Source organism: Lipophrys pholis, assembly GCF_963383615.2.
Source record: "Lipophrys pholis genome assembly, chromosome: 12".
Taxonomy (NCBI): domain Eukaryota; kingdom Metazoa; phylum Chordata; class Actinopteri; order Blenniiformes; family Blenniidae; genus Lipophrys; species Lipophrys pholis.
Window position 1 is genome coordinate 9,869,510 of NC_137641.1, and position 26,941 is coordinate 9,896,450.

General features: G+C 45.0%; 2 protein-coding genes across 3 annotated transcripts in view; both read right to left on the bottom strand.

Moving 5' to 3' along the window:
• Positions 1-970: 970 nt before the first annotated feature.
• pdzph1 (PDZ and pleckstrin homology domains 1) lies at positions 971-11,759 on the bottom strand. The gene is made up of 13 exons (XM_080476397.1): positions 11,655-11,759; positions 10,821-10,909; positions 7,349-9,448; positions 7,112-7,270; positions 4,868-5,029; positions 4,631-4,732; positions 3,874-3,984; positions 3,581-3,759; positions 3,352-3,509; positions 2,840-2,882; positions 2,571-2,757; positions 2,295-2,430; positions 971-1,610 (listed from the first exon to the last, which is right to left on the bottom strand). The coding sequence occupies exons 2-13, from the start codon at positions 10,879-10,881 to the stop codon at positions 1,511-1,513; spliced, it is 3,498 nt and encodes a 1,165-aa protein (XP_080332523.1). The 5' UTR covers positions 10,882-10,909; positions 11,655-11,759; the 3' UTR covers positions 971-1,510.
• A 3,275-nt stretch (positions 11,760-15,034) lies between these two features.
• The window catches only part of pam (peptidylglycine alpha-amidating monooxygenase), a 34,386-nt gene continuing 22,479 nt past the window's right edge, over positions 15,035-26,941 (bottom strand). The window contains exons 15-25 of one of the 2 annotated variants that reach the window (XM_080477761.1): positions 24,410-24,542; positions 21,389-21,505; positions 21,224-21,296; positions 20,847-21,057; positions 19,054-19,257; positions 18,786-18,901; positions 17,546-17,642; positions 17,305-17,355; positions 16,118-16,411; positions 15,973-16,032; positions 15,035-15,350 (exon numbers count right to left, since the gene is read on the bottom strand). In XM_080477761.1, coding sequence (XP_080333887.1) covers positions 15,178-15,350; positions 15,973-16,032; positions 16,118-16,411; positions 17,305-17,355; positions 17,546-17,642; positions 18,786-18,901; positions 19,054-19,257; positions 20,847-21,057; positions 21,224-21,296; positions 21,389-21,505; positions 24,410-24,542 — 1,529 coding nt within the window. In that variant the 3' untranslated portion in view covers positions 15,035-15,177. Of the gene's footprint in view, positions 15,351-15,972; positions 16,033-16,117; positions 16,412-17,304; positions 17,356-17,545; positions 17,643-18,785; positions 18,902-19,053; positions 19,258-20,846; positions 21,058-21,223; positions 21,297-21,388; positions 21,506-24,409; positions 24,546-26,941 lie in introns of both variants that reach the window. The other variant, XM_080477760.1, reaches the window with a different exon arrangement.

Consider the following 26,941-nt stretch of genomic DNA (forward strand, 5'->3'; position numbering starts at 1 on the left):
ACTAACTTGATCCAATCCAAAATCTTAAGATTAAATCTGCCCACATCTCTGAGGTTGAGATAACAGCAGCTGGATCCACGAGTGACCAAGAAGAGAAACCCTCCATAAACACAGCAGCTGTGTGTTACCTTCAGTGTGCGTGTCACCGTGCAGGGCTGCTTTAATAAAACATTAGTGTAGAAAACTGAAAGCAAATGAGAATAAACGTAATGACAGCAGCTGTTTGTTAAAGGGCTCATATTATGTAAAATTCACTTTCTAATGGTTTTCTAACAGTGATATGCCTCCCTATACCTGGGAGTGAAAATCTGTCATCTCTCCCTGGCTTATTACAAAAAGTGTGTTGCTCCAACGAGCAAATCAGAAATCATACCATATATAGTGTTCAGCCAATCCCAATCAAAGTAACCCCTCCCTTTGACCCTCCCACAATTGGGCAGCTCTGCTCTGGTGCATGGCTCCACGAGAGGAAGTACTTCCTCCTCTTCCCAAGATGGGCATGTGTGGGTGGAGTCAGTCAGCTCACACAGACACAGCAGATTCTGAATGCAGCTCCTATGATCCAATATTCAAATGGCTGAAAGTCAAGGAAAAGCTGGATTTGAGAAAATAAACGCTGAATACAACGTTTTTGGACCAATGAGACCATGTGAAAGTGTTAAAGCTATATAATATTCCTTTAAATATCTGGAAATGATAAAATAATAAAAGAGCAATGTCCTCAATGAGGTACAAGAACTATATCATATTCTCCTTCGTATCTGCGTTTTACCTGCTGTGTTAGCACATGATGTACACACAGTTTGTATTACACACTGATGTATTTACATTCTGACATGATATTTTCCCCGATCAGCCTGTTTCTAGTCTCCGGTGTCACGTTTCTGCAGCCCTGGCTGCTGGTGTGAAGGAGAGTAACATGTTTTAAAGGTTGTGATCACCTGAAAGAAGAAAAGACTGAAACAACCTTCAAGTTTTACATAGTAGAATTTATTAGGCTCATGCTCTGATGTGTTATTGTTCTACAGGAAGCAGGAACCAAACAGGAGTGAACGTTTCTGCTCTGAAACGTGTTTACAGTCCATCAGTATAAAAACATAGAAACACAAAGAGACCTTCAAACATTTACAGCACAAATATACACCGTGTGTGTGTGTGTGTGTGTGTGTGTGTGTGTGTGTGTGTGTGTGTGTCCTATAGAAACAGGAGGTAGCTCATGTATGACTAATATACGGTTCACACATTATCTGGTCGTGTGAAAATATCCACTTTCACCTTCCTTGTTGTTTTCATGTAAAGTAGTAGTGATGCCTTCCGAACGCAAGAGAAAATAAAACCATACACAGTTGACACACTTATTTTGTCCTCGCGGACTGAATTCATATTTCCTGGTGGAGACGTTCACAGACGTTCACAGACGCCTCGGCGACGCTTCACAGTTCCACTTCAGTGCAGAGTCACTTGACGAAGTGCAGAGATCTTCCGGTGGCGGACGTCGTCAGCCTGAATCTCACATCCTGGTCTCCTCTGGTGGAAGGTTCATGTAGTCCTGCAGGGCCCGATGCAGAGGCAGCCACTTTGATATGGACGCTTTAATGGCTGAGATCCATCTGGAAACACAACACACACACATGAAGAGTCACAACACTGCAGCCGGTCTTCTGTCGTGAGGAGAAATCTTCAGAACACATGAAAACGGTGTTGAAGCTGAAACGTCAGAGGCGCGTGAACTTTAACGGTCTGGATTAGGACCTGAGGAGGAAGCACTGAACACCAGGAACACACAGGAGCACAGGAGCTGTAGAGCTAATACAGAGAGGCTGTACAGCCACTACAGAAGAGCTGTAGAGCATCTACAGAGAAGCTGTAGAGCCACTACAGTGAGGCTGTAGAGCTACTAAAAAGGGACTGTAGAGGCACTTCAGAGCCTCTACAGAGAAGCTGCTTGCCAATACAGAGCAGCTGTAGAGCCACTACAGAGGAGCTTTATAGCCACAACAGGGAGGCTGGAGAGCCACTCTCGCACCACTACACCACGCCGAGGACTGAGGTTGGACACCCCTGCTGGAGAGCTACTAAAGAGGGACTGCAGAGGCACTACAGATCCTCTACAGAGGAGCTGTAGAGCCATAATAGAGTCACTATAGAGGGGCTGTATGGCCACATGTGGCTGCACAGCTGCAGGCTTCAGATCTCTCTATTGTGTGGTGTGTACTTATCGGAATCCAGTTTATTTTCCTGTCTCCAACATTCAGACGAAAAAACACAGGAAAGCAGCAGACTGAGCTGCTCACCGTTTGTTCTCAGTGGGGTTTTCAGCACAGAGGTGGAACGTCTTGAATTCATCAGAAGGAGGCTTCAGCTCGATGGTGGACTTCTTGGATCCGTGTGGCTGCTCTCTTACCATGTAGCCCTGAAGGTAGATCCCACCTGAAGACACACCAGACATGAATAGAGCGTCCTCCCCCTGCCTTGGAAATTCCCCCGACTTTTTTTTGAAATGTGTCATCAAATTTAAAAATGAGAACAAAAGAAAAAATGTAAAACTTGTTGCTTCCAACAGTGTGTACCGTGTGAGTGAGTGGCCCGGATGCCGCTGTACATGTAGAGGCAACCGTCCTTCAGGATGCAGTAGTGCTGCAGCCACGTGTCCCTGCTCTTGTCCATCTTATGAAGCAGACCCAGACAGTCGGGGTTCTTCACAGCTAAGGGGGGCAGATTGGAGTTGTGTCTGGTGACGTCCACCCACACGTGGTTCTGAAACAGCAGAGGAAACCCGGCGTGAACGGCTGCAGCGTGCAGGCCCGAGAGGCTTACCACCAGGGAGGACGTTCATTACCTGAGTGATGGGATGGATGGATTTCTGCATCGCTTCCAGCCACCTAAAACACAGACATACATCAAAATAAATTAACGTTTGGACCAGAAAGCAGCTCCGTGGGAGCTAAAACTTGAGGTGAAAATCTTTGATTTGGATAAAATTCCTACTGGATTTAATTAAAAACATCCTTCACCATCTGATTGTGTCTTCCGGTACATTTCGGCCTGTTAACCTACAGGAACTATACATATATATGGCTCTTTATAAGCTCAAGGCCTTAAATTGTCCTGCAGAAACAGTGATATTGTTGCACCTTAGTGGATGGTGAGAAAAGCCTGCTCCATCAGGTTCTGTGGAGTTTGCATGTTCTCTCTCTCTCTGTGTTTCCTCCCACCGTCCAAACACACAATCTACATCCTAGATTAGGTCTTTCATTTTGTTGCAGTTTTATGAAAAATATCTGAATATCGTCATTTATGACTTGAGACTCAAACCAGTTGTTTTTCCCACACAGATGTGGTTTTGGTTACCGTTTCATTTCCTGGTTGGAGGAGGCGCAGAAGAAAAACACTCGTTGTCCAGACTGAGGACGACACCTGAAGACGAAAGGTTTCCCCAGAGAAGGGTCTGCTCCCACCTCGGCCCCCTCCAGCTTCACCACGGACAGCGCTCGCCGCTTGCCCTCATCCTGCGACCGACACGTGGAGTTAAAGTCACGTTCACACGCAGTGACGGCTCGCTTTCTCCCCCTCTGCTCACCCGCTTGTGTCTGTAGTAGTAAAGGCAGCAGTCGTGTCTGAGAACGAACCACCTCTTCCTCCAGCCCTTGATGAGCCCGCTCTGCGTGCGCTTGTGGAGGTAACCCCGGCACGCTGGACGAGGCGTGTTGGGGCCCCGGGCGATGTCCGAGCCAATGGTCAGAGTCAGGATGTCTGGACCTGCAACATTGCCGGCATCGGGAGTGAAAACACAGGAACACACACGCACATAGTGACCGCGGGGATCGGACCGCAGCACTGCAGGCGGGTGAGCAGGTGGAACAGTGTAGATACCTTGTCGGGCTAATTCAGCGGCCTCAGAGTGAGGAATACTGGTCACATCGATTCCATTCACTGCCAGGACGTAGTCTCCCACCAGCAGCTCCGCTTCCTCAGCGGCTCCGTCTGAACACACAACAACACGCAAACAATAGAGGTGGACACATTAAACATCACACACAGACCTAAAAACACACACAAAGAGCTAATAACGCGCACACACACACACACACACACACACACACACACACACACACACACACACACACACACACACACACACACACACACACACACACACACACACACACACACACAAAGAAGAAATAACACATCCAGCAATATCAAGTGAATGACGTCTCTAACTGTGAACTTCTCTTGACTTTTAGAGCTTAAAGTGGGGGACTCAGACCCTGGAGGGTCCTGGAGGGTCCTGGAGGGTCCTGGAGGTTCCCTGTCCTCCATGTTTTGTTCTGGTCCTGCTGCCACACACCTGAATACGATCCTAACCCAAACCCTTCTTGTTCTTTCTGAGGAGGTTCATTGTGAGATAATCTTTAGATTCAGGTGAACTGAACAGGGAGACGTCTGCAGAACAGGAGTTATGTAATAACCAGCCTGGTCGAGGGAAAGCCACTTGGATAAGCAGAAAAAGACTTTCAGCACATTTGACCTGATTGAATTTCTCCCTCTACCCGGACAATGAGAGATCCTGTCTGACTCTCCAGGACCGGGGTCAGAGGTCACTTATTTCAACTGGGAATTCACTTACTTGTGTCGACCTCTGTGACCACAATGGGTTTAGAAAACTGGATCCTGAAGCCCCAGGGGTACTCTCCTGCGCCTTTGTTGATCTTCACGGTTCGATCCCGAACTGAGAGAGGGAGAGAGAGAGAGAGAGAGAGAGAGAGAGAGAGAGAGAGAGAGAGAGGAGTTTGATTCACATCAGGACATGAATGTGTTTCAGTCTTTGTGTGTGGTGTAAGGAATCATAAGATGAGCAGCTTACTGGAGATAGAGCGAGTTCTGGTGCTGATGCTGGGACGGATGGCCTCTGGCACCACATCGTCTCCTTGGTAGATCCAGGCGGAGGAGTGATATGTATCTGTGTAAAAACCTCGGTCTCCTTCATCTATAACTGTGACATCCAGAGAACGAGTCTCCTCGGACACTGGAGGAGAAGCAGAGCGGGAACATATCAGAGGTGAAACTGAATTGTCATGCAAATGTTAAAAGAAATGCTCCACTTTCAAGGAGAGACCTTTTAAATCAGACCGCAGGACAAGGCTGAACCTCTGTGTCTCTTTGACACTCACCTCCTCTCTGATTGCATTTCACAAACTACACTTTCATTCAGTCTGTTCCATTTATTTGCTTCACATCACAACTTTTTTGCCCGTGATGAAGAACCATGATGTTGTCACTCACTTTAATTCTTGAAGACAATGATTTTGAGAAATGGGACGAGAACTTAGTCGATCTATCCATCTTCTTTCCCACTAACTCTGTTTGGGGTCGCGGTGGCAGTGCAGAGAGCAAAGCATCCCAGTAACTTCCTTCAGCTCTCCTGGGTGAACCCTGAGCTGCTCCCAGACCAATACAATCTCTCCAGCGAGTCCTGGGCCGACCTCTGGGTCTCCTGTCTGGTAAACCTCTCGAGGGAGGCCACTAGGGGGCATCCTGATCAGATGGACCACCTCAACTGGCTCCTCTCAATGTGGAGGAGCAGCAGCTCCACTTTGAGTCTCTCCCGTATGGCTGAGCTCCTCTCTCTATCACGAAGAGTGATGCCTGCCACTCTGCGGAGAAAACTCATTTCGGCCGCTCGTATCCCCGATCTCAAAGTTCATGACAATAGGTGAGGGTGGGGATGTAGACTGATCGGTAAACAGTGGGCATTGCTTTATAGCTCAGCTCATCTTCACCACAATGGTCCAGTACAGTGATTGCATTTCTGCAGCTGCCTGTCCCAATCTGTGGCCGATCTCTTGATCCCTCCTCCCATCACTCATAAATAAGACCCAGAATACTTTAACTCCTCCACCTTGGGAAAGTCCACCATCCCTACCTGGAGAGGACATGCCATCCTTCCCCACGAGAGAACTATGGACTCAGATTTGGAGGTGCTGATCCACATTCCAACTGCTTCACACTCGGCAGCGAACCATTCCAGAGAACGCTGGAGGTCCTCAAGTGACATCGCCAGGAGGACAAAATCATCTGCAAAGAGCAGCGACGTCACCCTCCGGCCCTTCTACAGGGTCGTAGGCCTTCTCCAGGTCTACAAAACACATGTAGACTGGATTGGAAAACTCTATTGTCCCCTCAATCTGTGAGAGAGAGAAGAGGTGGTCCGTTGTTCCACGACCAGGGAGAAAACTGCATTGTTCCTCCAGGATCTGAGGTTCAACTTTTGGTCGGAGTCTCCTTTCAGTACGCCCATATAGACTTTCCCAGGGAGGCTGACAAGTGTGATATCCTGATAATTGGCACACACTCTCTGGTCCCCTTTCCTGGTCTGTGGCCTTGCAGAGGCAGAAGGGCCTGGGTGGTCTAGTGATCTTCACAGCTTTGCCATCCAGAGCACATGCTCCTGGGCGCGTCACCCAATGCGGATGGATCTGGAGTGAAGGCCCAGACAAACAAGTCCAAACCTCACCCATGAAAAGGAGACACAGAAAATGATGTATCCAACCTGGACAAGGGTCTCTGGGACCTTCCCCTGGAGCCAGGCCCAGGGTGGTGTTCGCCAGCGAGCACCTGGTGACCGGGTGGCCCAGCACTTGGTGTCCCGAGCAACGTGGGACGGCTACGTGGGTCCACCACCCACAAAGTCCAACATGGGGGAGCGGTGCACTGCTCACACAGTGCGAGAGAGCAGGGAGCCACGTGGCGTTGTGGGACCCTGCAGCAGAAACTGGCTTTTGGGACTTGGAACAAGAATTCAGTGATTTATGCCCATGTTCAGATTTATGTGTTCACTGTTCACCAATGATGTGCAACACCAGTGATCTCTTTTCTGATCCAACACCAGCTGACACCGGAGATGATTTTACTGGTAAGATGATGAGGCATGAAAGTAACTGGAGCTAAATAATGTAAAGACTTTTCACTTTGTGTTTATCTGTTGGATGTGCTGACCAGATAGCTTCCAGGACGCTGCTGTTAAAACATTGATGTCTCGGACTATTCTGAAGGGCCCGACAGAGTTAGTTGCAGGTCTGATGGAGGAACTTTCTCTGACCACGCCTACCTGACTCCTCTGTGATGTCGCTGGTGATGGAGGTCCCTCCTGCAGAGCTCCACTGTTTGCTCTCCTTGAAGAGTTTCCTCCTATTTGCCCAGTGGTCTGAGCTGCTGTCCACCTCTTTATGAGCCACGGCCCTCAGGTGCTCTTTGCTCTCTATGGAAGCTGGAAAAAAGTCATGGAGTTTGAATTTGAACAACCTGAAGTGAATTCTACCTCGTTCGTTGTGTTGCCGTAACTTACATCTGAATGTGATCTGTTTGTCGGCTCTGTTTCGAGGCTCCCTCACACAGATAGCCGTTTCTGTGGAGCTGTTAGTTGCTGAAGCTCTGTCTGGATCCTCTGAAGCTCTGCCTGGATCCCCTGAAGCTCTAACTGGATCCTCTGAAGCTCTGTCTGGATCCTCTGAAGCTCTTTCTGGACCCCCTGAAGCTCTGTCTGCATCCTCTGAAGCTCTGTCTGCATCCTCTGAAGCTCTGTCTGGATCCTCTGAAGCTCTGTCTGGATCCCCTGAAGCTCTGTCTGGATCCTCTGAAGCTCTGTCTGGATCCTCTGAAGGTCCTCTCTGCTCAATTTCTGCTGAGACTTTACATGTGTTTGTTATGTGTAGGTCCTGCAGAGGGGGCATGTCGGGCTCTTCCACAGACGCCCTGCGGGGTGATGTGGACGAAGTTGAACCCCGGAGCAGGGTAATCTGCTCCCGGGTACCAGCAGTCATCGTGGTGACGGAGGACTTCCTGTGCTCGGGGGTCACAGGGTTTGTGTCGTGGTCGGCGCTGTTGTGGAAGAACGAAACATTGTGACTCTGCAGCATGTGTTCCTCGGAGCCGCTGCAGGACGGAGGCGTGATCTGTATCGCCAGGCTTCTCTGACTCAGAGCCTCTGGGCTCAGATATTCCACCTCCCCCAAATCCTGGCCGAAGCCACTGTCCGCTAACTCACTGGGTATGACTCTGTACTCATAGTCTTCCTTTTCGGGACTTCCTGTGTCCTTCCTGATGCTCTGTGTGAAGTCTCTGAGCTGTTTGCCGCTGCTGCGCCTTCCATAAACCTCGTAGACGGGAAACGAGTCATCAGGATTCTCTTCAGAGCTGGTCATGTAAAACGGGCTCAATAACGACTGCTTTCCAGTATGGCTGTCCCTCTTGGTTTGTAAAGACATGAAGTTTCCTGCTCCGAATGCAGACAGCCTGTCGTCGGCCTGGTGGATCCTTCCCAACCTCTCCGTCTGATAAGGCAGCGAACACATGAACAGAGAGGAGAAAGATTCTGCGTACGGCATCAGGAAATCATCTTCCTGCATCATTCCCGAATCGTCACTCGCTCCGGGAAACGTCTGTCGTCTTTTCCTGGGTACCGAACACCTCCTGCGCTGGACGGTGGCGATGCTGTTATTTCTGATCCAGGACCTTCTCTTCTGGCAGCTGATGAAGTCTTTGGTGAAGCTGGATCTGTTGGTGGAGAAAGACGGCCTCATGAACGAAGGCTCGTAGATATCTGACTCTGATAACTGGTCGAGGGAAGGAGCCTGAGCCGCTCGCTTCTCTGTCGGGAATGAAAAGGCTTCCGAGTCGACGGGAGGAGCGTCCTGACCCCAAGGATGGATCCTGCAGGAGGCCAGGTCATGTGACAGCTCATCCAACGTGGTGAATTTAAGGTCTGAGAACTCCTGTGGAGGGGGAATGTCCAAAGACTGATCAGTACAGAGGGTCTTTCTCTCCTCCGGAGTTCTGATGTTGAACATCGGTGGGGGGCTCGTCGGGGGCTTGAAGCAGTGCGACGTCACGTTGTGTGTTTGCTGCGCAGGCGACTCGTTGTTTGGCAACAACATCCTCTCACACTCGCTCTTGAATAACATCTCGGCGCTGCTGTCGTTCGTCAGGACGAACGTGGTCTTGATGCTTGAAGCGCTGAGTTGGAGAGTTTCTCGGATCTCCAGCCGGACGTTCGGTCCGCTGCAGTTGATCTTCAGGACGTTTGTGACGGGCGTCGAGGCCTCGAGAGGGTTTTCACTGAAGGGTTCGTGACAGTGCTGAAACATGATCTTTGGAGAAGACTCTTTCACGCCGCTGAGGGACAATGAAGTGACGATCTTCACTCCCTTCTCCTCGTCCTCTGTGGTTTTGGTGTAAACCGTCTTTTCATTTGGATGCGAGTTATCGGGACAATCCTGTTTGAACCTTTTCTCCTTTGGCGGAGCGTTGTCGTACTTCTCCTCGTCTTCAGAGCCCGAGAGAACATTTTCCTTACGGAGACAGTCGGTTTCACCTTTCTCAACAATGTCGTCTTTGTAGCTCACGTTATTCTTGTTCAGCTTTTGGAAAATGTACGGAGAGACACTCTCTGAAAGTTGAGGAAAAAAAAAAAGTCTTCGTTACACATATGAATACGGTACAGTGTCAACTAGATGGAGAACCAAGGAAAAGATCAGAGAACCACATTTGAATCAATTCTTAAATATTTTTAAACAAAAATCTATTGGATTTATTATTATGGTACATCCTGCCTCTTATAAATACTTTACAACATTTAACATCATTCTGAAGTTCATGAGTTACAGAGATGTTCAGACTTCTGTGTGAGAAAAATAGAATTCTGCTAAACGGGGAACTTCCCACTGGGAAAGTGGGAAATTCCTGAGCCAATTGATATCATAGAACATTTTAGCATTTTAGCATTTTATCACCTTCATTACAGAGATTTCTGTGACTTGTTCTCTGTCATAAACTGACCTTTATACAATAGACAGGTTTCATTATTGTAGCAGAATGTGAGTCGATTGGATTTCCATATTTCTTAATTTCTACAGATATTGTCAATCCTTATATCATTATTAATTCCTGTGGGTGATTTCATAAGTATTTTTAATCTTTCCAGTTTGTGAATTTCAAAACGAGTAACTTTCTAAGCTCTCAGCTGCATGAAAGTGATGTAGTTTCATTACAAAAACAAACAACGGCACCAACTAGTGGCCCGACATAAAAACGACACTGTTTTTAGCATTTCGGCTGTTTCCGTGTAAAAAGACGTGAACTACAAACAATCAGTGAATTCTGCACAGTCGCTGATAGAATAAAAAAAAAAATCCTATATGTTATCTTTCTGCATATCATTTCAGTTTTTAGTCACTTCTTGTTTCCAGCAGTGGTGCTCATTAATTTGTACAGACTCTGATTTCACTTTCTTTTTTAAGCTTTCTGGATTACCATAGAAAGAAACACTTGTCATATATAAATCTAAAAAAATATATTATATTCAGATAATGTAAAATTAAAAAAACAAAAAAACTGTTCATTTATAGCCTTAACATTTCTTGTGATATAATATGGCCTATAAAATCTGTGTTAAATGTGACAGACTAGATGAATTTAAAACTTTCACTTTTGTTTCACATGAAGTTGATGCTCTGATTTTTGGTATTTAAACTGAAACTGCTGCATCTGTGATATTCTGAGAGGTTTTTTTTTCATGGAAAAATCTAACATACGCTGCTCATATCTGAAACTTTTTAATCCTGTATTCCAGTATAATCCCAAAGTGAACGTTTGCATATGAAGTTTGAGATGTGATCAGAGGGTTTTCACTGCCTCAGGCTGTTTATGCTCCAACTTTGTGTGCGGAGACCTTCACCTGTGCAGGTGTGGGAAAATGTGACTCAGCTAAGCAGCAGATTAACCCCACATCACCTTCACCTGCGTCCAAAGCTCCAACTCACGTTTGCTGCTGCTGGAGCTCTTCCTCCTCTTGCTGTTCCTCCTCCTCCCCCTCTTACTCATCCTCACCCGCAGCGAAGAGTGTCATCAACTGCAACAATATACACACACAGTCTCATCAACAACACACACATTCTCTTGAACTGCACCACACAAACACTCAGTTGTAAGTTTGATCCACATCAGGCCAAAGGTCCAGCAGTCCGTCTATCTCCTCAGTTCCCAGAGAGGTTTGTGGAGATATTTCTTAAAACCTGCTTCACATCGACTCAGAGAACTCTGATCTCCTTTAAACTGAACGTCAAACTGCTTGATTCTGCTTATTTTCTGTACAGAGGCTTCAGTTCTCAAACTGAATTTAAATGATGAGGCGTTTTCTCACTGTGCAGAGTGAAGAGTAAAGAGTACAGGAGTGAACGTTGGTTTAGTGTAATTACAGGTTTTAAACACGTTTTTTTTTTTTTTTAAATGTTCATCTAGATTGTGATTGTGCTCAATGTGCCCGCTGCCATGTGCAGTGATGTCACAGTGACATGATGAAGCTTCAGCTTTTCATTCAGAGCCAATCAACAACAGCCAGGAATAGATCCCTGCTGAACACCTCAACAGATTCACATCAGAAATGTGTCCGTGACGTTAAAAACAACATCTGAATGATGTCTGGAAACACTAACGACAGTCGCCTGCTCCCTGATTCATTATACAGATTCATGGCGAGGACAACGACCTGTGAAGCAACTGGAAATCTCAGATCTGTTTCTATGGAGCTGTACAGTTTTCTACACAGTCCGACTAAACTAAACAAAAGCAGATAAAATAAAGGCTGTGGGACTCACCTGCAGCTGTGAGATGTGGACAGACGCACCTGAAGGAGCATCCAGACTGAAGGTGTGTCTGTGGTCTCAGACTGCTCCACTTCTTACTGCTTCTATTCTCAAACTAAAGCTGATTACAGCTGCTAAGCTGCTGAGCCGCTGCCAGCCTGGAAAATAAAGATCTCCCATTGAGACAGAGATCCTGCTGCTGTGATCACATGTGCCTTACATGCACACACACACACACACACACACACACACACACACACACACACACACACACACACACACACACACACACACACACACACACACACACACACACACACACACACACACACACACACACACACACACACACAGGTAATTATCAATGTTATTACTGTTATTATCACAGTGATGATCATTGTTGTGAACACGGTTATTATTGTTATCATCACTGCTATAATCATGGTTATAATCTATGTCATTATCACTGTTATAATCACTGTAATTATCAGTCATTACTCTTATCATTGCTGTTATCACTGTGACTATCACTGTTATTGTTATCATCACTGTTATCAATGTTATTGCTGCATTGGCTATCTTATAATAATAGTTATATTTAATGTTATTGTCACTGCTATCATCATTATTATTACTGTTATCATCACTGTTATTAGTTTTTATCACTGTTATTATAGTTGTCATCATTGTTATTACAGTTTTCATCACTGTTATTACTGTTTTCATCACTGTTATTACTGTAATAAGTTCTTAGTTTTCATCAATGTTATTACTGTTTTCATCACTGTTATCACTGTAATAAGTTATTAGTTTTCATCAGTTATTATGGTTTTCATCACTGTTATTACTGTTTTCATCACGTTATTGCTGTAATATGCTATGTAAAGCGCTTTGGGGCTGTTGTTAGATAAAAAGCGCTCTATAAATTAGTCCAGTTATCCATTTATTTATTTAATAAGTTATTAGTTTTCATCAGATTATCCCTGTAACCATCAGTTATTACTGTTTTCATCATGTTAAAAATTATTTTCCTCCGAGATGTCTCTTTATTTGGATTTAATCCTGGTTATCCGACCAAGAGGAGACTTTGGAAACTCGACATTTCTCAGCTGAAGTCAACGGCAGGAGAGTGAGAAGCTGCTGGATCAACAATCCACCTTTGACTTTAAAAGGAACATTCATCCTTTAAACTGGGAGATGAGAGTCCTTGTGAAGGAAGTCTGCTCTGCGAATAAATAAGAAACTCTTTCATTTCCATTTAATTGAGTGAAGCTTTGACGTGTCTGCAGGTTTCAGACGTCGGGGAGTAAACCCCACGATGGAACAGACTCCAGCACACGCTGCTGCTTTGCAGACACTTTATTACACAAATAACATAGTTACTGAAAATAGTTACTCTTGCAGCAAAACCAGTGTCACAACAAGTATCAGGTAGTGACTCTAACATGAGAAATCTAGAGCATGCCGATAATAAACATCCATTCACACGTTGCGGCCGAGCCTGCGGGATGGAGGGAATGTAGGAACAGGAAGTGAAATGAAACCTGAGAATACAGAAAGTTGTCATCCTCCTGCACACGGCAGTGTCCAGGAGGATTTCTCTGTCTGACGTCTTCCTGCTCCACACGCCACTTCTGAGCTCCTGTGCAGCTTTTCTATCTCATCAGAGGTTTTCATGATGGTGGTGGTGGTGTTGGTGATGGGGGTGGGGGTGCAGTAGCTGATCAGAATGAACCAAACATGTTCGCTACAAACTGTACATGCTGCTGATTTACATTTCCTGTCATCAATGACGTCTGGAAGTTATCACTGAAAGCAGTTCCACTGGAGAAAAAACAACCCCTGAAAACTTCAACTTTTACTGTGTTTTCATCTTTTGAGGTTTTATGAATGATTCTAACAATAATAACTGTAGAAGTTCTCTGCTGTTTTCAAACATTCACATTAAAACTCACATCGTCTGAGAAGAAACAAACAGAACAAGCTGATCTGAGACGCAACTTTGAAAATAACGACTATTCTAAATGTTTCCCTTAGTCTCAGTTCAAGACTTTTAATTAGGTCGTTTTTTTTTTTTTTTTTTAAAGAACCTGTAAAAACACTTTCGATTTCTAAAGAAACACTTCAATCATGAGATCTTGAGAATCGATGCTGTGTGTTTCCAGTGGAGGTTTTCTGTTCATTTTGTTGAAAAACAAAAAAAGAGTAGATTTTGTCATGAATTCGTCAGACGAGTGTGAATCTGATGTTCTGGTCATGTTTTTCTACCGTAAATGAAAAAAAAAAAAGGCAGTTGGCTCGATATAAATACGAACGTATTCACTTTGAGAGGTCGGCCGTATGTTTGACACTCCCGTGACTGCGCAACAATGGCGGATTGGCATCACACACAAACACTCACACACTCGTATAACTCATACATACATATACATATATATATATATAATATCAATGATGTGGTCACTTGGAAGGAATAAAGATCAGTAAAATACAAGCAGCAGCTGTTTTCTCCCATGGTACATGTTGTAATGGCAGGTGATAAAAAAAAAAAAAAAAAAAAAAAAGGCAAATAAGATTTAAAAAGGCACAGAATTCCCGAACAAAGAGGAAATAAATGTGTGTGTGGAAGATTGAGGAGAGAAAGTGTAGAAGAAGACTGCTGGCGGCTCCAGGTCACCTGGGAGCTTCGTCTTGTGTGACGGCAGGAAGTTTCTGCCTCCAAATGAGAATCAGTAGTCAGGGAAGCCAGAAATAATCTCATCATCATCATCATCATCATCATACATTCAGAGGACGGCGGCTCCGTGCAGCGGCTGACCCGACGGGGCGGGGTCGGCCATTAATCTGTGAATTTACTTGTTTCACATTACGAATCGTCTTTCCCTGCTCACATTGCATCAGATCGGTGAGGATTTAAGAGAAACTAATGTTTTGGCATTAAAGCTCATCTTCATCTCGATACGGCTTCTCACACTAATCCAGAACTGCTGAGGCGTGGATGAAGCAGTCCAGGAGACACGGGGATGAAAATCATGTTTTGCTCTTAAAAAGGTTAAAAAAAAATATAATAATAAAATAAATCCTTTGATTAAAAATCGTGAATTTGCTGAAAGTGGAGCGGGGGTATCAAAATGAGGAATTACAATGATGAAACCATGAGTGTGACGGGCCGGCGAGCGGCGAGACTCCACTGTGACATTCCTCGTTTACTAAGTCTGGGTGGTTTTCTGAAGTTAAAGTCGAGACAAAAGATTTGATTCTTCCGGGTCCAAAACATTTCAAAACAATCCTCAAAAAAAAAAAAAACAAGAGAAATGTGCAAATCGGAGGGAGGATCGTTTGTGGAGTTTTAAGGCTGGATCAGACAGCAGCGAACTCACGTGTGCTCACAGAAGATGGATAATGTCAAATCAGTTCGTACATACAAGATTTAAATAGATCGACAGGGAGGGCGGCGGGTGACACAACGGCTACACGTTCGATAAATAACCACATCTCAGCGTAGGAAGCAGCGGGTGGCGGGCGGCGGCGGGCTCTAGGAGGATAACTGAGGGGGCGGGGCCGAGTACTCCTCGTTCTCCGAGTCACTGCTGTCCTCGTTCCGCTCCTGGTCGCTGGCCTCCGTGCTCAGCTGGTCGAAACCCTGACGACTGTAACCTTTGTGAGACGCAAAGAAGTTCCCAAGATTCAGGCTGCCCACCGCCTTACCTGGGGGGGGGGGGAGAGAGAGAGAGAGAGAGAGAGAGAGAGAGAGAGAGAGAGAGAGAGAGAGAGAGAGAGAGAGCGAGAGAGAGAGAGCGAGAGAGAGAGAGAGATCACAGCTTGTGAATCAATTTCTTCACTATTGTACAGAATAACAGCTGTGTTGTAGACGTTAATATATTCTCACTCCACTGTCACTTGTTTTTGTCTTTAACTCGTTTGTAGGCTCTTTTAGAATTAACATTTAGAATTAACAAACAACAACTTTCTGTTTATCACATCAAATCATCACCTGGTGATGCTGAACAGTCTCTCCTCTTTCGCTCCCATCACTGTTTCACCGTTTCAGCTCATCATGAAATTATTTCTATTCTTTCTACAGAGAAGAACAAGGACCGGCTTGATTTACTATGACTTGCAGGTTTATTATATAGAACACAGCGTCCTCTGCAGGTTGGGGATGTTAAGCTTTTTTTTTTTTTTTTTAAACTTGTTGCACTTGTTGAGCGAAATGTTGAAAAAACAAATGTGTTCTTCGATTGGACTTTTGTGTATGTTTAAGACCAGTCTGGGAATTTATTCTGCAATAAATTCGAGCAATATTCTGACCAACCGTGTTGGGATTTACCTCGAATTTTTCCCAGAATGCCCTCCACCGAGCTGGATTCAGATTTGACTTCACAGCGGCCTGAGGAAGAAGCAGAGGTGAGTGTTGGAGACGTAAAGCGGAAGCGGAGACACGAGGAGACGCGGCAGCAGCAGGTGGTCCGTACTGTTTTTCCTCCAGCAGATGAAGACGCCGATGGAGATGACGAGCAGCAGCGGGACGAGCAGCAGCGTGGTGATGACGGCAGGAAGCAGCCCCTGTCCTCTGCTGCTGGTCGTGGTGGTGGGGGCGGAGCTCTTCTGCTGCTGCTGCTGCTGCTGCTGCTGCTGCTGCTGCTGCTGCTGCTGAGCATGAGGAGGATGAGGAGGATGAGGAGGATGAGCATCCGTTTGTTTCTGCTGGACAGTCGCCGACTTGTTGTGATCTGGCTTCACTCGGGTCTGGATGAAAGTCTCCACTGCTGCACAGAGAAGGAATCCCACGCTGGAGTTAAACAGTGAACCACGTCTGTCTTTGTTCAACCCCAGCGGGTCGATAGAAAACTCACATTCTGCTTTGAAAACTAGGAATCTGTCAGAGGAGCAACAGTCAGGATGCATGTATTTCATCTTCTCTACCTTCAAAACCAGATCTTACAATATTAGAATAACTGAGTATTCTGATGTCCACACACAGAGAAAACAGCTGAAAGCTGGAGAAGGTCCACATCTGGAGAACAGCTGCTTTTCACATGAAATACTGAGAACAACCTCAGAGCACAAAGTATCTTTACGACCAGACTTCCTTTACCAACAACGTTTCAAGTGAAGACGCATCATTCTTGTTTTCGTTCCACAAAGGTTTCACCTTTACACCACGAAGTTTTGACAATGATGTCAGTTTCCATGGAAACGGCAGAACCCCCCCCCCCACCAACTGAAGATGATGTAGTGAGCATGGAGGATCACAAGATGGCGCTGCTGGCTAGTTGTGTAATTAAACCACACATGGGCGCAGAGAACAATATTGTCCAATATGAAAATACATTTTGAAACTAACAGGAGGTCATATAAGAAGTGGCCTGAGACATGAGGAAGGTTAAAATAAGAAAAACCGATTAACGGAAAGTCAATCGAAATAAAAAGGTTTAAATCAGTTTTTAAAAAGAGCCGATTTTCATGACAGGAGCATTAATAAAGTCAGTGTGGAACATTTTCTGTGTGTAAATAAAAAACTGAAATGTTACTGAGCTGTGGTGCAGAAAAGCCCCCCCCCCCCCCCCCCCCCAGGTCTCCCAGCAAACAGACAATGTGTAACCAGACGGCCAAAACGCAAAAGAAGTTTTGCGTTTTCATTTGACGACTGAAAACTCACCTTCAAGCTCCTGAACCTCGAGCCCGGCTTTCTTGACGGAGCGATGCGACTCTGAGCAGAAGAAAACACAAAGAAACAGTTCAAACAAAAGCTCTTCTGGGAGCTTGTCAGAAAAATCTTATCACTAAATTGTGAGCGGGAGTATATGAAGTCTTCATTCTCTCCGTTAATTGATCACATGTGACCTGGAAAGAGATCACACTGGTTTCCATGTTAAATAATACATTTAGAAGAAGCTTACTTCCTGTGGTGAACTTGAAGACGGTCCCACTGCCTGCGTCGCCCACAAAAATGCTGCCGTCCTTCGTTTCAACGATGTCGTGAGGCATCTCGAACTTCTGCAAAAACAGAAGAACCAGTCACTGTGTGGCGGGAACCTGCGAGGCAGCCTGGAGGTTGATCTCACAGTATCTCAATCCAAACACCTTTTTTACATTCACACATGACAAAATATGCTAAAAATGACCTTCAGACTGAGAGATAATCACACATATTTCACCATTTCCAGCTTCAAGAGTCTTTAACTTGAACGAATTTCTGACGGGACTCTTGTAAATGTTTGGCTGCGTGTTGCGGAGCCTGAGGAATATTTGCACGGTTTCTCTGTGTCTGACATACAAAGACACTTTACTAAAGCAAAGATTACAAAACAAGCTGCAGCTCCTCTCTCAAAATCGTCCAATTCTTTACGGATATAGTTTGTTTATATTTGATTGCCATCAGTTCAAAAGAAATGTAAAGTTATTTCATGTTACCGATTACCAAATGCCTATAATTAGTGCTGTCAAAAATAACGCATTAATTTAATTCGTTGATTTGAAAGGTTTAATTCGTTAATAAAAGTTAACGTAATTAATGCAGTTTGGTTTACTTCCGTTTTCTTTTTTACTTCCTTACTGGAGCAGCGGCAGCTGCAGCGTCTCTGAGCACAGCACCAGAGACGCTGAACTGTAATTATATGATGAGGGTTACTGAGGAAGACTATATGAGGAGGGTTAATGAGGAAGAGTATATGATGAGGGTTATTGAGGAGGAGTATATGATGAGGGTTATTGAGGAGTATATGATGAGGGTTATTGAGGAGGAGTATATGATGAGGGTTATTGAGGAAGAGTATATGAGGAGGGTTATTGAGGAAGAGTATATGAGGAGGGTTATTGAGGAAGAGTATATGAGGAGGGTTATTGAGGCGGAGTATATGATGAGGGTTATTGAGGAAGAGTATATGATGAGGGTTATTGAGGAAGACTATATGATGAGGGTTATTGAGGAAAAGTATATGATGAGGGTTATTGAGGAAGAGTATATGATGAGGGTTATTGAGGAGGAGTATATGATGAGGGTTAATGAGGAAGAGTATATGAGGAGGGTTAATGAGGAAGAATATATGATGGGGGTTATTGAGGAAGACTATATGATGAGGATTAATGAGGAAGGGTTTTTGATGAGGTCACATGTAGAATCCACTCCGGTGTGTTTACCTTCTCAGTTGGGGTGAAGGTGTCCAAAATTTCCTTAGTGGAGTAATCGATTACAAAACCTTTGAGCGGACCCGACGGATACAGAGAGCCGCCGTTCACTGCGAAGATCAGCCCACCTTCATGTGCAAGCAGAGAGACACACACCGATGAACACACACACACAACTGATCAGCACTCATGTCACAGAGGAGAACAAGGCTGAAGTCTCAGAACCGACTGAGATCTCTAAAAGTCATGAAAGTAATGATAAGTGCAGCAGTGAGCGGACCTCCAGCGGGGCTGTACGTGATGGCAAACACCTCCCCGCCAAACTCGTCCTTCTTTATCTCCTTGACGAACTCCCCGGTCTCGGCGAGGAAACACTGGATGCGTCCGTTCTCCCGGTCGGCCACACACACTTCCTGTTTGTCCGGGAGGAACACCAGGCTGTGGGGGATCTGGAAGGGGGTCCGCCTCCTCCGGTCTGAAGAGCCTGCAGACGCACCGACAACACAGAGACAATGAGGGGAACGACCGAGACTTGAGTGGGAGGAAGATGCACAAAAATCTGGATGTTCATTATCGTCGTCAGTTACTGATAAAAGTAGCGTCGTTACAGTTTAACAGTTTAAAACTTGTACTCTGGCCGCTTCATTTCTTTTTACAGAATCTGTCACATGAGCTATATGGATGAGGGCTGCACCTTCATACTTGTTTGTTCTGGTCGCAAATCGACAGAGAGTGAGGTGGGTTTTTATATTCCTGTATTTACTCAGAGCAGGTGATACGGATGTTCTCCACCTCCGAGCATCTTCCTGTCTAAGTCTTTCTCTGGCTTCAGGGCTGACGTGCAGCGCTGTGTCCACACGAAATGTAAACAGAGCTCTGTGTACACACGTGTTTCCATCTGGATTAGACCCGACTCCAGTTTGATGAGAGAAACTTGGGGGAAAAAAAACAACAACCCAGATTCCACTGTGTGATCCTTCCTAAAGCAGGTCGGTGACATTTATGACCAAAAGGCTCAATTTTCCACATTTTTCTAGCGTTTTCAGCTTCTTATTGAACACGGGGCGGCGTTTAAGCTATATACAATTAAACCTCAGGAGCTCACTCTGCTTTCCCTGTTACAACATAATGTTTCCACATTATCAGGCTGAAAAGTCCAAACAGATCAGAGACCTCGGAGTTACACAAAGCTTGAATCATGATGGGTTGAAAAAAAACAATAGAATCGACCTATTTCTTCCAAATCTGACAGGATTTCTTTGTGAATCCTCAGAGTTTTTACATTTTGAATTCAGTGTGACGTCCGGCCATTTTAATAAAGAGTCCAGTAGCTTTTAGACACTTTGTTGTTAGATCCATTTTTTTTTTTTTTTTTCCCACCAGCAGTCTGGTGTGTAGATTAAAAAAAACAAACAAGATAAAACTGTTTATGTAACTTGTGGTGCTTTTCCATTGACACAGCAGCTGATGTTAAAATAAGTCAAACAAACGAAAGATACTTTAAACTTTAATGGAAACGCGGTTAAATGGCGTTCACCAGAGTAGCTACAGATCTCCGTAGGGTTTTTAACATCTGCTGTGAAAAGGGACACTCTAGGAAGCCGGTCGTCAGTTAACAGGGAAACCTGTTCATCTGAAACACCGGTGGTATCCGTGGCTCGTAGAGGGTCGCTCCGTCGAGCTCCCGCTGACTCCTCTGGTCGCCACCGGACAAAGAAACGTCTGCACTTCGTCGTTGATCCATCTCTGATCGTGAGCATTTTTGTTGTGATCCGGTTTTTAAAATAGCGGAGTTAACGAGCTGCTTTCCTGCCTCATCTGTGTCGTCATGTCCCGGCCAATCAGCGGCCTGCCTTCTGCCGACGTCACATGGTTTACTGGCCTCAGCTCGATTGGAACCTCGGTTGAGGAGGTAAATAAGAATATTCTTTTCAAAGCTTCAAGGAGCCACTATAGAGAGGCCAGAGAGATTCAGGTCCGATATAGATTCTATCTAACGTGTGTGTGTGTGTGTGTGTGTGTGTGTGTGTGTGTGTGTGTGTGTGTGTGTGTGTGTGTGTGTGTGTGTGTTACCTGCACCCCACTGAGCCAGGTATTTGCCATCAGAGGTGAACTTGAGGATCCTGGAGTTGCAGTAGCCGTCAGACACGAACACGTTGCCACTCTCGGGGTCGACGGCGACGTCGGTGGGTTTGCAGAAGTGTTTGGAGTCACTTCCTGGTATGAAAGCTTCTCCCAGAGCCAGGAGGGTGGTGTCTCTGCCATCACTGCTCACCTTCAACACCTGAGAAGTGTGTACACACACACACACAGGATTCATGTTCACACTGAAGTTTATTATGATCTGATCACGATGATGTTTTCTAATCTTCATAAATTCCCCACAATATGTTGAAAACATGAAAACTATTTTATGGAAACTTTTGAAGCCCTGAAGATGGACGTCCTACCTGGTGAAGAGCCACATCCGTCACCCAGTAGTTGTTGTCCTGGTCTGTTGTTATTCCATGAGGAAGATAAAACCTGAAACATCACAGTGATGCAGGACCACGGGTGAGGTCTCTTCATACTGCGCTCCCTCCCTCCCTCCCTTCCTCCCTCCCTCCTTCACTCACATGTTTCTCCCTGAGGCCTTCAGGATGCTTCCTGTCGCTGGATCTACAACCAAGATGGCGGACTGCTGGATGGGTCCGAGGGACCTCCGCAGGTACTGAGCTTCGCCGTTAAAAGTGCTGTGAAAGACAAATACAAAGATTCTTAATCTGCTCAACAAAATCATTGAGAACAAAGTGATAAGATCATCAACCACTGTACAGGAACATCTTACTCTCTTAAACTATATTGATATGCTGTATTTTTCTTTTTTACATTTAGTTTGACTTTGCTTTTGTCTATGAGAGTTTTTCATCTTGTTTGTTTTTCTTCTTAAAAGTATATCGTTTTGTTTCTTCCAATTTCAATGTCCATTCTCAGTTTAACCAGGGGTGTCCCCAGACCCTTTGTACCGGGGCACATGCCGCAGTGTAGATGATCTGTGCTCCAGGATCAGCAACGGACTGGCCGCCAGGAGTACCAGGCGTTTCCCCGGTGGGTCAGTATGTTTGGGGCTTGTGCCCCAGTAGAGCTTTATGTCTGAGTTGAACTCTCATATGTTTTTACTTCTTGTATTTGATGTTTCATTGTCTTTCGCTGGTTTCTCTTAGTTTTACAATTTCATTCTTTTCTGAAGCACTCTGATTTGTGCCAACCTGAACTGGAAGCGCTTCATAAATACAGCTCCACTGGTAAAGCAACTACGGGTTGAGTTCAAAAGAGTCAAAAGAGAGAGAATATTAGCATAATTCCAACATTACCACGAGTGTGACGGGTGTCAATCATCTGTTCTGTTACCCAAAACTGAAGCAAAGCAGCCCAGGCATCTGTCTCCTGTAACTTCCTCCAGCTCTTCTGGAGGGATCCCGAGCCGCTCTCAGACCAAGTCAGAGATATAACCTCTCCAGCAAGTCCTGGGCCGACCTCGGGGTCTCCTGTCTGGTAAACCTTTAGAGCAGGGGTGCTCAATACGTCGATAGGTAGTATTGGTAGATCGCATTACATACGCTCATAGGGCGCGGGTTCCATGCCCACACTTCCCCCTTTAACGTTCTCATGGTGTCCGCATTACAACAACACACACACACAAGCATACAAGTGTGCGTATTTAAAAATAGAGCGGGAGCAAAACTGAGTTTGGTTGTGCTTTATTTAAGTATTGATTACAAAGTACTAACATTTTTTTTACCTGTAATCGTCATCAATCAAACCCATCGAACTCCTCGTCCTCTGTTTCTGAATTGAACAGCTGCGCTAAATCTCCATCAAACATACCAGGTTCATTTTCTTCACTGTCAGAGTCACTTTCCGTGCCGTGCGGCTCCTTGGAAATGATGCCGGCTTTTGCGAAAGCTCGAACAACAGTGCCAGCAGACACGCTAGCCCAAGCATCTACAATCCATTTGCAAATTGTGGCGTAACTCGCCCGGCGCTGCCTTCCACTCTTAGTGAAACTGTGGTCTCCATCGGTCATCCATCGCTCCCACGCCGCTCGCAGCCTTACTTTGAAGGGCCGGTTCACACCGATGTCCAGCGGTTGGAGTTCCGAGAATTTTCATTTCTTCTGCTAGCGTTACTGCTTTTAGTCGAATGGTGACCGTCGAAACGCTTCTCCCACTCGTTCTTTGTGCGATGATCCACTGCTCGAGTCTTTCCTCCAACTCGGGCCACCTCGCCTTATGTCCGCGGAAACTCAGCTGCGTCTTCTTCACCTGTCGGAGCTCGTTTTCCAGCTTCCTCCACTTGCGAACCATCGATTCATTAATCTTAAATTCTCTCGCGGCTGCTCGATTTCCATGTTCCTCCGCGTAGCTGATGGCCTTCAGTTTAAACTGTGCTTCATAAGCGTGTCTCTTCGCCATTTTCAGGGTTGTTAAAACAACGATGTTCTGCATAACGCACATACCCGTTCATTTATATACAATCCACGCCCACACTTCCCCCTTTAACGTTCTCATGGTGTTCCCTACTACGTCCGCTTTACAACAACAACACACACATAGGGCGCACTGCACCATAGGGCAAAACTAACAAGCAAGAAATAAATATATGTTTTGCATTTTTGTAGTAGGTAGACCATTTTGACTTGATCATTTTATAAGTAGCTCGCATGCTGAAAAAGTGTGAGCACCCCTGAGATGGACCACCTCAACTGGCTCCTCTCAATGTGGAGGAGCAGCAGCTCCACTTTGAGTCTCTCCCGGATGGCTGAGCTCCTCACTCTATCACGAAGAGTGACGCCTGCCACTCTGCACAGAAAACTCATTTCGGAACGCTCGTATTCGCGATCTCAAAGTTCATGACCATCGGTGAGGGTGTATGGAAGCGAATGCGGCTCAAAAATCTATTTGAAATGTATTAACAGTAATGCTTTTTCATTTTCAGATTAAACTGCATTTTTTGACTCATAAATAAAAATGAATGATCATTCATCCAAACTGCATTTTAATTTTCTTATACAAGACTGCTTATTCTGTGCCTGAATTCAAATGAAAAAGAAAATGACGTTTAAGTCTTAATTTTCAAAAAATGCCTCAGCAAATAGAGACCAAAATTTATTTTGAAATGTCAATATTGAAAATTAAAATGCATTAGCAGAAAGTCTTTTTTATTTCAAGCTTCTGGCATGTCAGGCGTGTCAGGTTCTCTCATAGCGAGGGAACGGTGCTCGTTCAGTGATCTGCTCACGTACTGAGAGGTTTTGCAGTCGCTGAACGTACGGTCGTCATTGAACGTACCGCAGCCGGTCATGACCAGAAGTGGAGACAACATACAACCGGAGTCCAGCGCCCACCTTGAACAAGTTTGTTTTAATGCCGGGTATACGGACGCAGCTTTCATACCAGGAGTACAAAGGCCGGATTGCCCGCAGCAGCAGTTCCCATACTCCATATTTCCTTAGCACCTCCCACAAGACACGGTCATATGCCTTGTCCAAGTCAAGAAGATACATGTAGACTGGATTAGCAAACTGTGAAACAACCGGTGAACCAGTGTGACACACCTGCTGGAGGACAGTGAAACACCCGGTGTCAGGTACGTACCCCAGCTCCCAGCGGTGGTCTCCTCTGTGGAAAATGACCAGGTTGGAATCCGAGTCGAGGGCGAGTCCAGACACCTGACCCAGCTGGAGGGAGTTCTGAGGCCAACCCAGGACCTGCTCAAAGTGATCAAGACCTGCTACACACGCACACGCACACACACACACACACACAATTAAAGGTGAATTGTTGCAACAAGAAGTTCCAGAAATTTAAAATTTAAACATTTGTATGACTGACCAGAGTGTAGATAGTGAACAAATACAAAGTAAAACACCCAAGTTGAAATGAGAACACACACACACAGACACACACACACACACACACACACACACACACACACACACACACACACACACACACACACACACACACACACACACACACACACACACACACACACACACACACACACACACACACACACACACACACACACACACACACACACACACACACACACACACACACGACTGGGTTTCTTGTACAAAACAAAGACTGTGAAATATGGAAGTGTCTGTCTGACATGAACTAACAGTGCACTCCTCCTCGTCTTTCTCTGTAGGATGGTTTGATTACCAAAGTGTGAACCACTGCAGGTGATCCATGAGAGGACATTCACAACAAGAACATAAAAGGTTTTCAGGATTCCGTTTGTTATTACCACATAAACACATACAGATACATAATTCCTTATAAAAGCTATAAAAATGGAAAATCCAGGTGATTAAATTCTCACTTTCTTGATTTATCTGACTGTTCTTGATGACTTAAACATAGTTCCCTGCAGGTGTTGTTTAAAAAGGTTTTGCATAAATGTGGAGATGTGTTAGTTTAACGTTCATAATGAAGCGAAGTTTTGCAGCTTCAGACGAATTTTCATTGGTGGGAAGTTGCCAAACAGCTCGCTGAGGCCCCAACCACATGCAGACAGGTTTATTTATATCCACAGAAGTTATTTTTAATCAGATTGACGTTTGTTCAAATGACAAATGTTTTATTCAGACAGCAAAAACAGCTGAATTTTTAACCCAGTGCCCAGGACGCAGAAATGCTTGTTCAGCATTTCCATCTTTCCAGACGAAAACTCAAACAACTTGGCTTGAAGATGCATAGTAAACAGTAATAATCCTGATGACCTACGATAGGAACATTTAATAGGTCTGATGAACTCTGGGAGCAGCGTTTAATACCGCTGATGAGTGGGGACAGTTCGTAATACCCCTGATTACCTGTGGGGGCAGTGCAGAGCAGTGTAGCTCATGTGTGATCAGAAAAAGGAACAAAGAACAAACCTCGGAGGAAAAACTGTGTGAACGTGTGTGCGGATACAAACAAATATGGGACAAACACTGGGACTTTTAGTTTTACCGTTTCATGGCTCTTTGGATGAGAAACCAACAACGAGCAGTGCCCTCTACTGGACGTATTGATTAACAACCAAATCAATGTAAAGACGCATGACAGTGTTTGAAACACACGCACACAAATTCATGTGTGAAAGAAGCATGTTTGGGCCTCACGTCATAAACTTTGTAGAGCTGTGCCTCAGAATCACCAAACTACTGGAACCATTTGAAAAACTGATCTGAAGTCACTTTAAATCTGAGCCAGAATTCATTATAAATAACTGCACAACACAAACCAAAAGCCTCTGAATGGACTAAACACAGGATGTCAGCAGGACACACAGACACTGACTGCAAGATCTCATTAGTGCTGGTGTGAATGAACGGACCAACAACTCTATCATCAGTCTGAGCCACAAATGATCCACATTGTAGGAGCGCCTGGTGCATGAGACGCCTCACACTCCCTCTCGGAGACACTTCAACAGCAGTTTACTCACAAAAAGACACAGTCCAACTTTATTCCCACCATCAATCTACACTGTCTCAGTCTGCTCATGGAAATATGTTTTCAATGTTTTTCCATAGTTTTACATGGTGTGCAGCAGTCAATGTAATTTTGATGAAACTGTGAATGTTCTTGTTGTGTACATAGCTTTTCACCTGATCTCTGTCCTGCGGATGTGTATCAGGTAAATATGAAGAGTATTGAACTTCACTCCTTGTTTATAGACTCCAGTTGAGTGATTTCCCTCCACTTCAGTCGCCACTGCGCTCTCACAGGGAATCCAGACAGGCTGCTCACTTCTGGGAAAATCCCGGTTTACTTCCTCCTATTGTAGAACTCTGCTGTTCGTTCGATTCCCGGCTATATTCTATTAGGATACAGGAAACGTCCTGGTCCTGCATGTTTTCAATATTGGATTTCATAATTGAGTTTGGATTTACTAAAAACTATGTAGAGATTATTATTTCTATTAAAAAGTTAGTTTTTGAAGTTGGTTTGCGGAAGGCATGTCAGCCAATGACCTTAAACTTCACCATATTTATCAATGTGAAACAGACTTCAACACAACACTGGAGGTTAAATATCTGATGTGTTTGTGACTTCGGACTCTTAAAATACTCAAATCAACATTCAGCTGTGATTAACTGTATTAACCATGCAATAGTCATGATTTTGTTT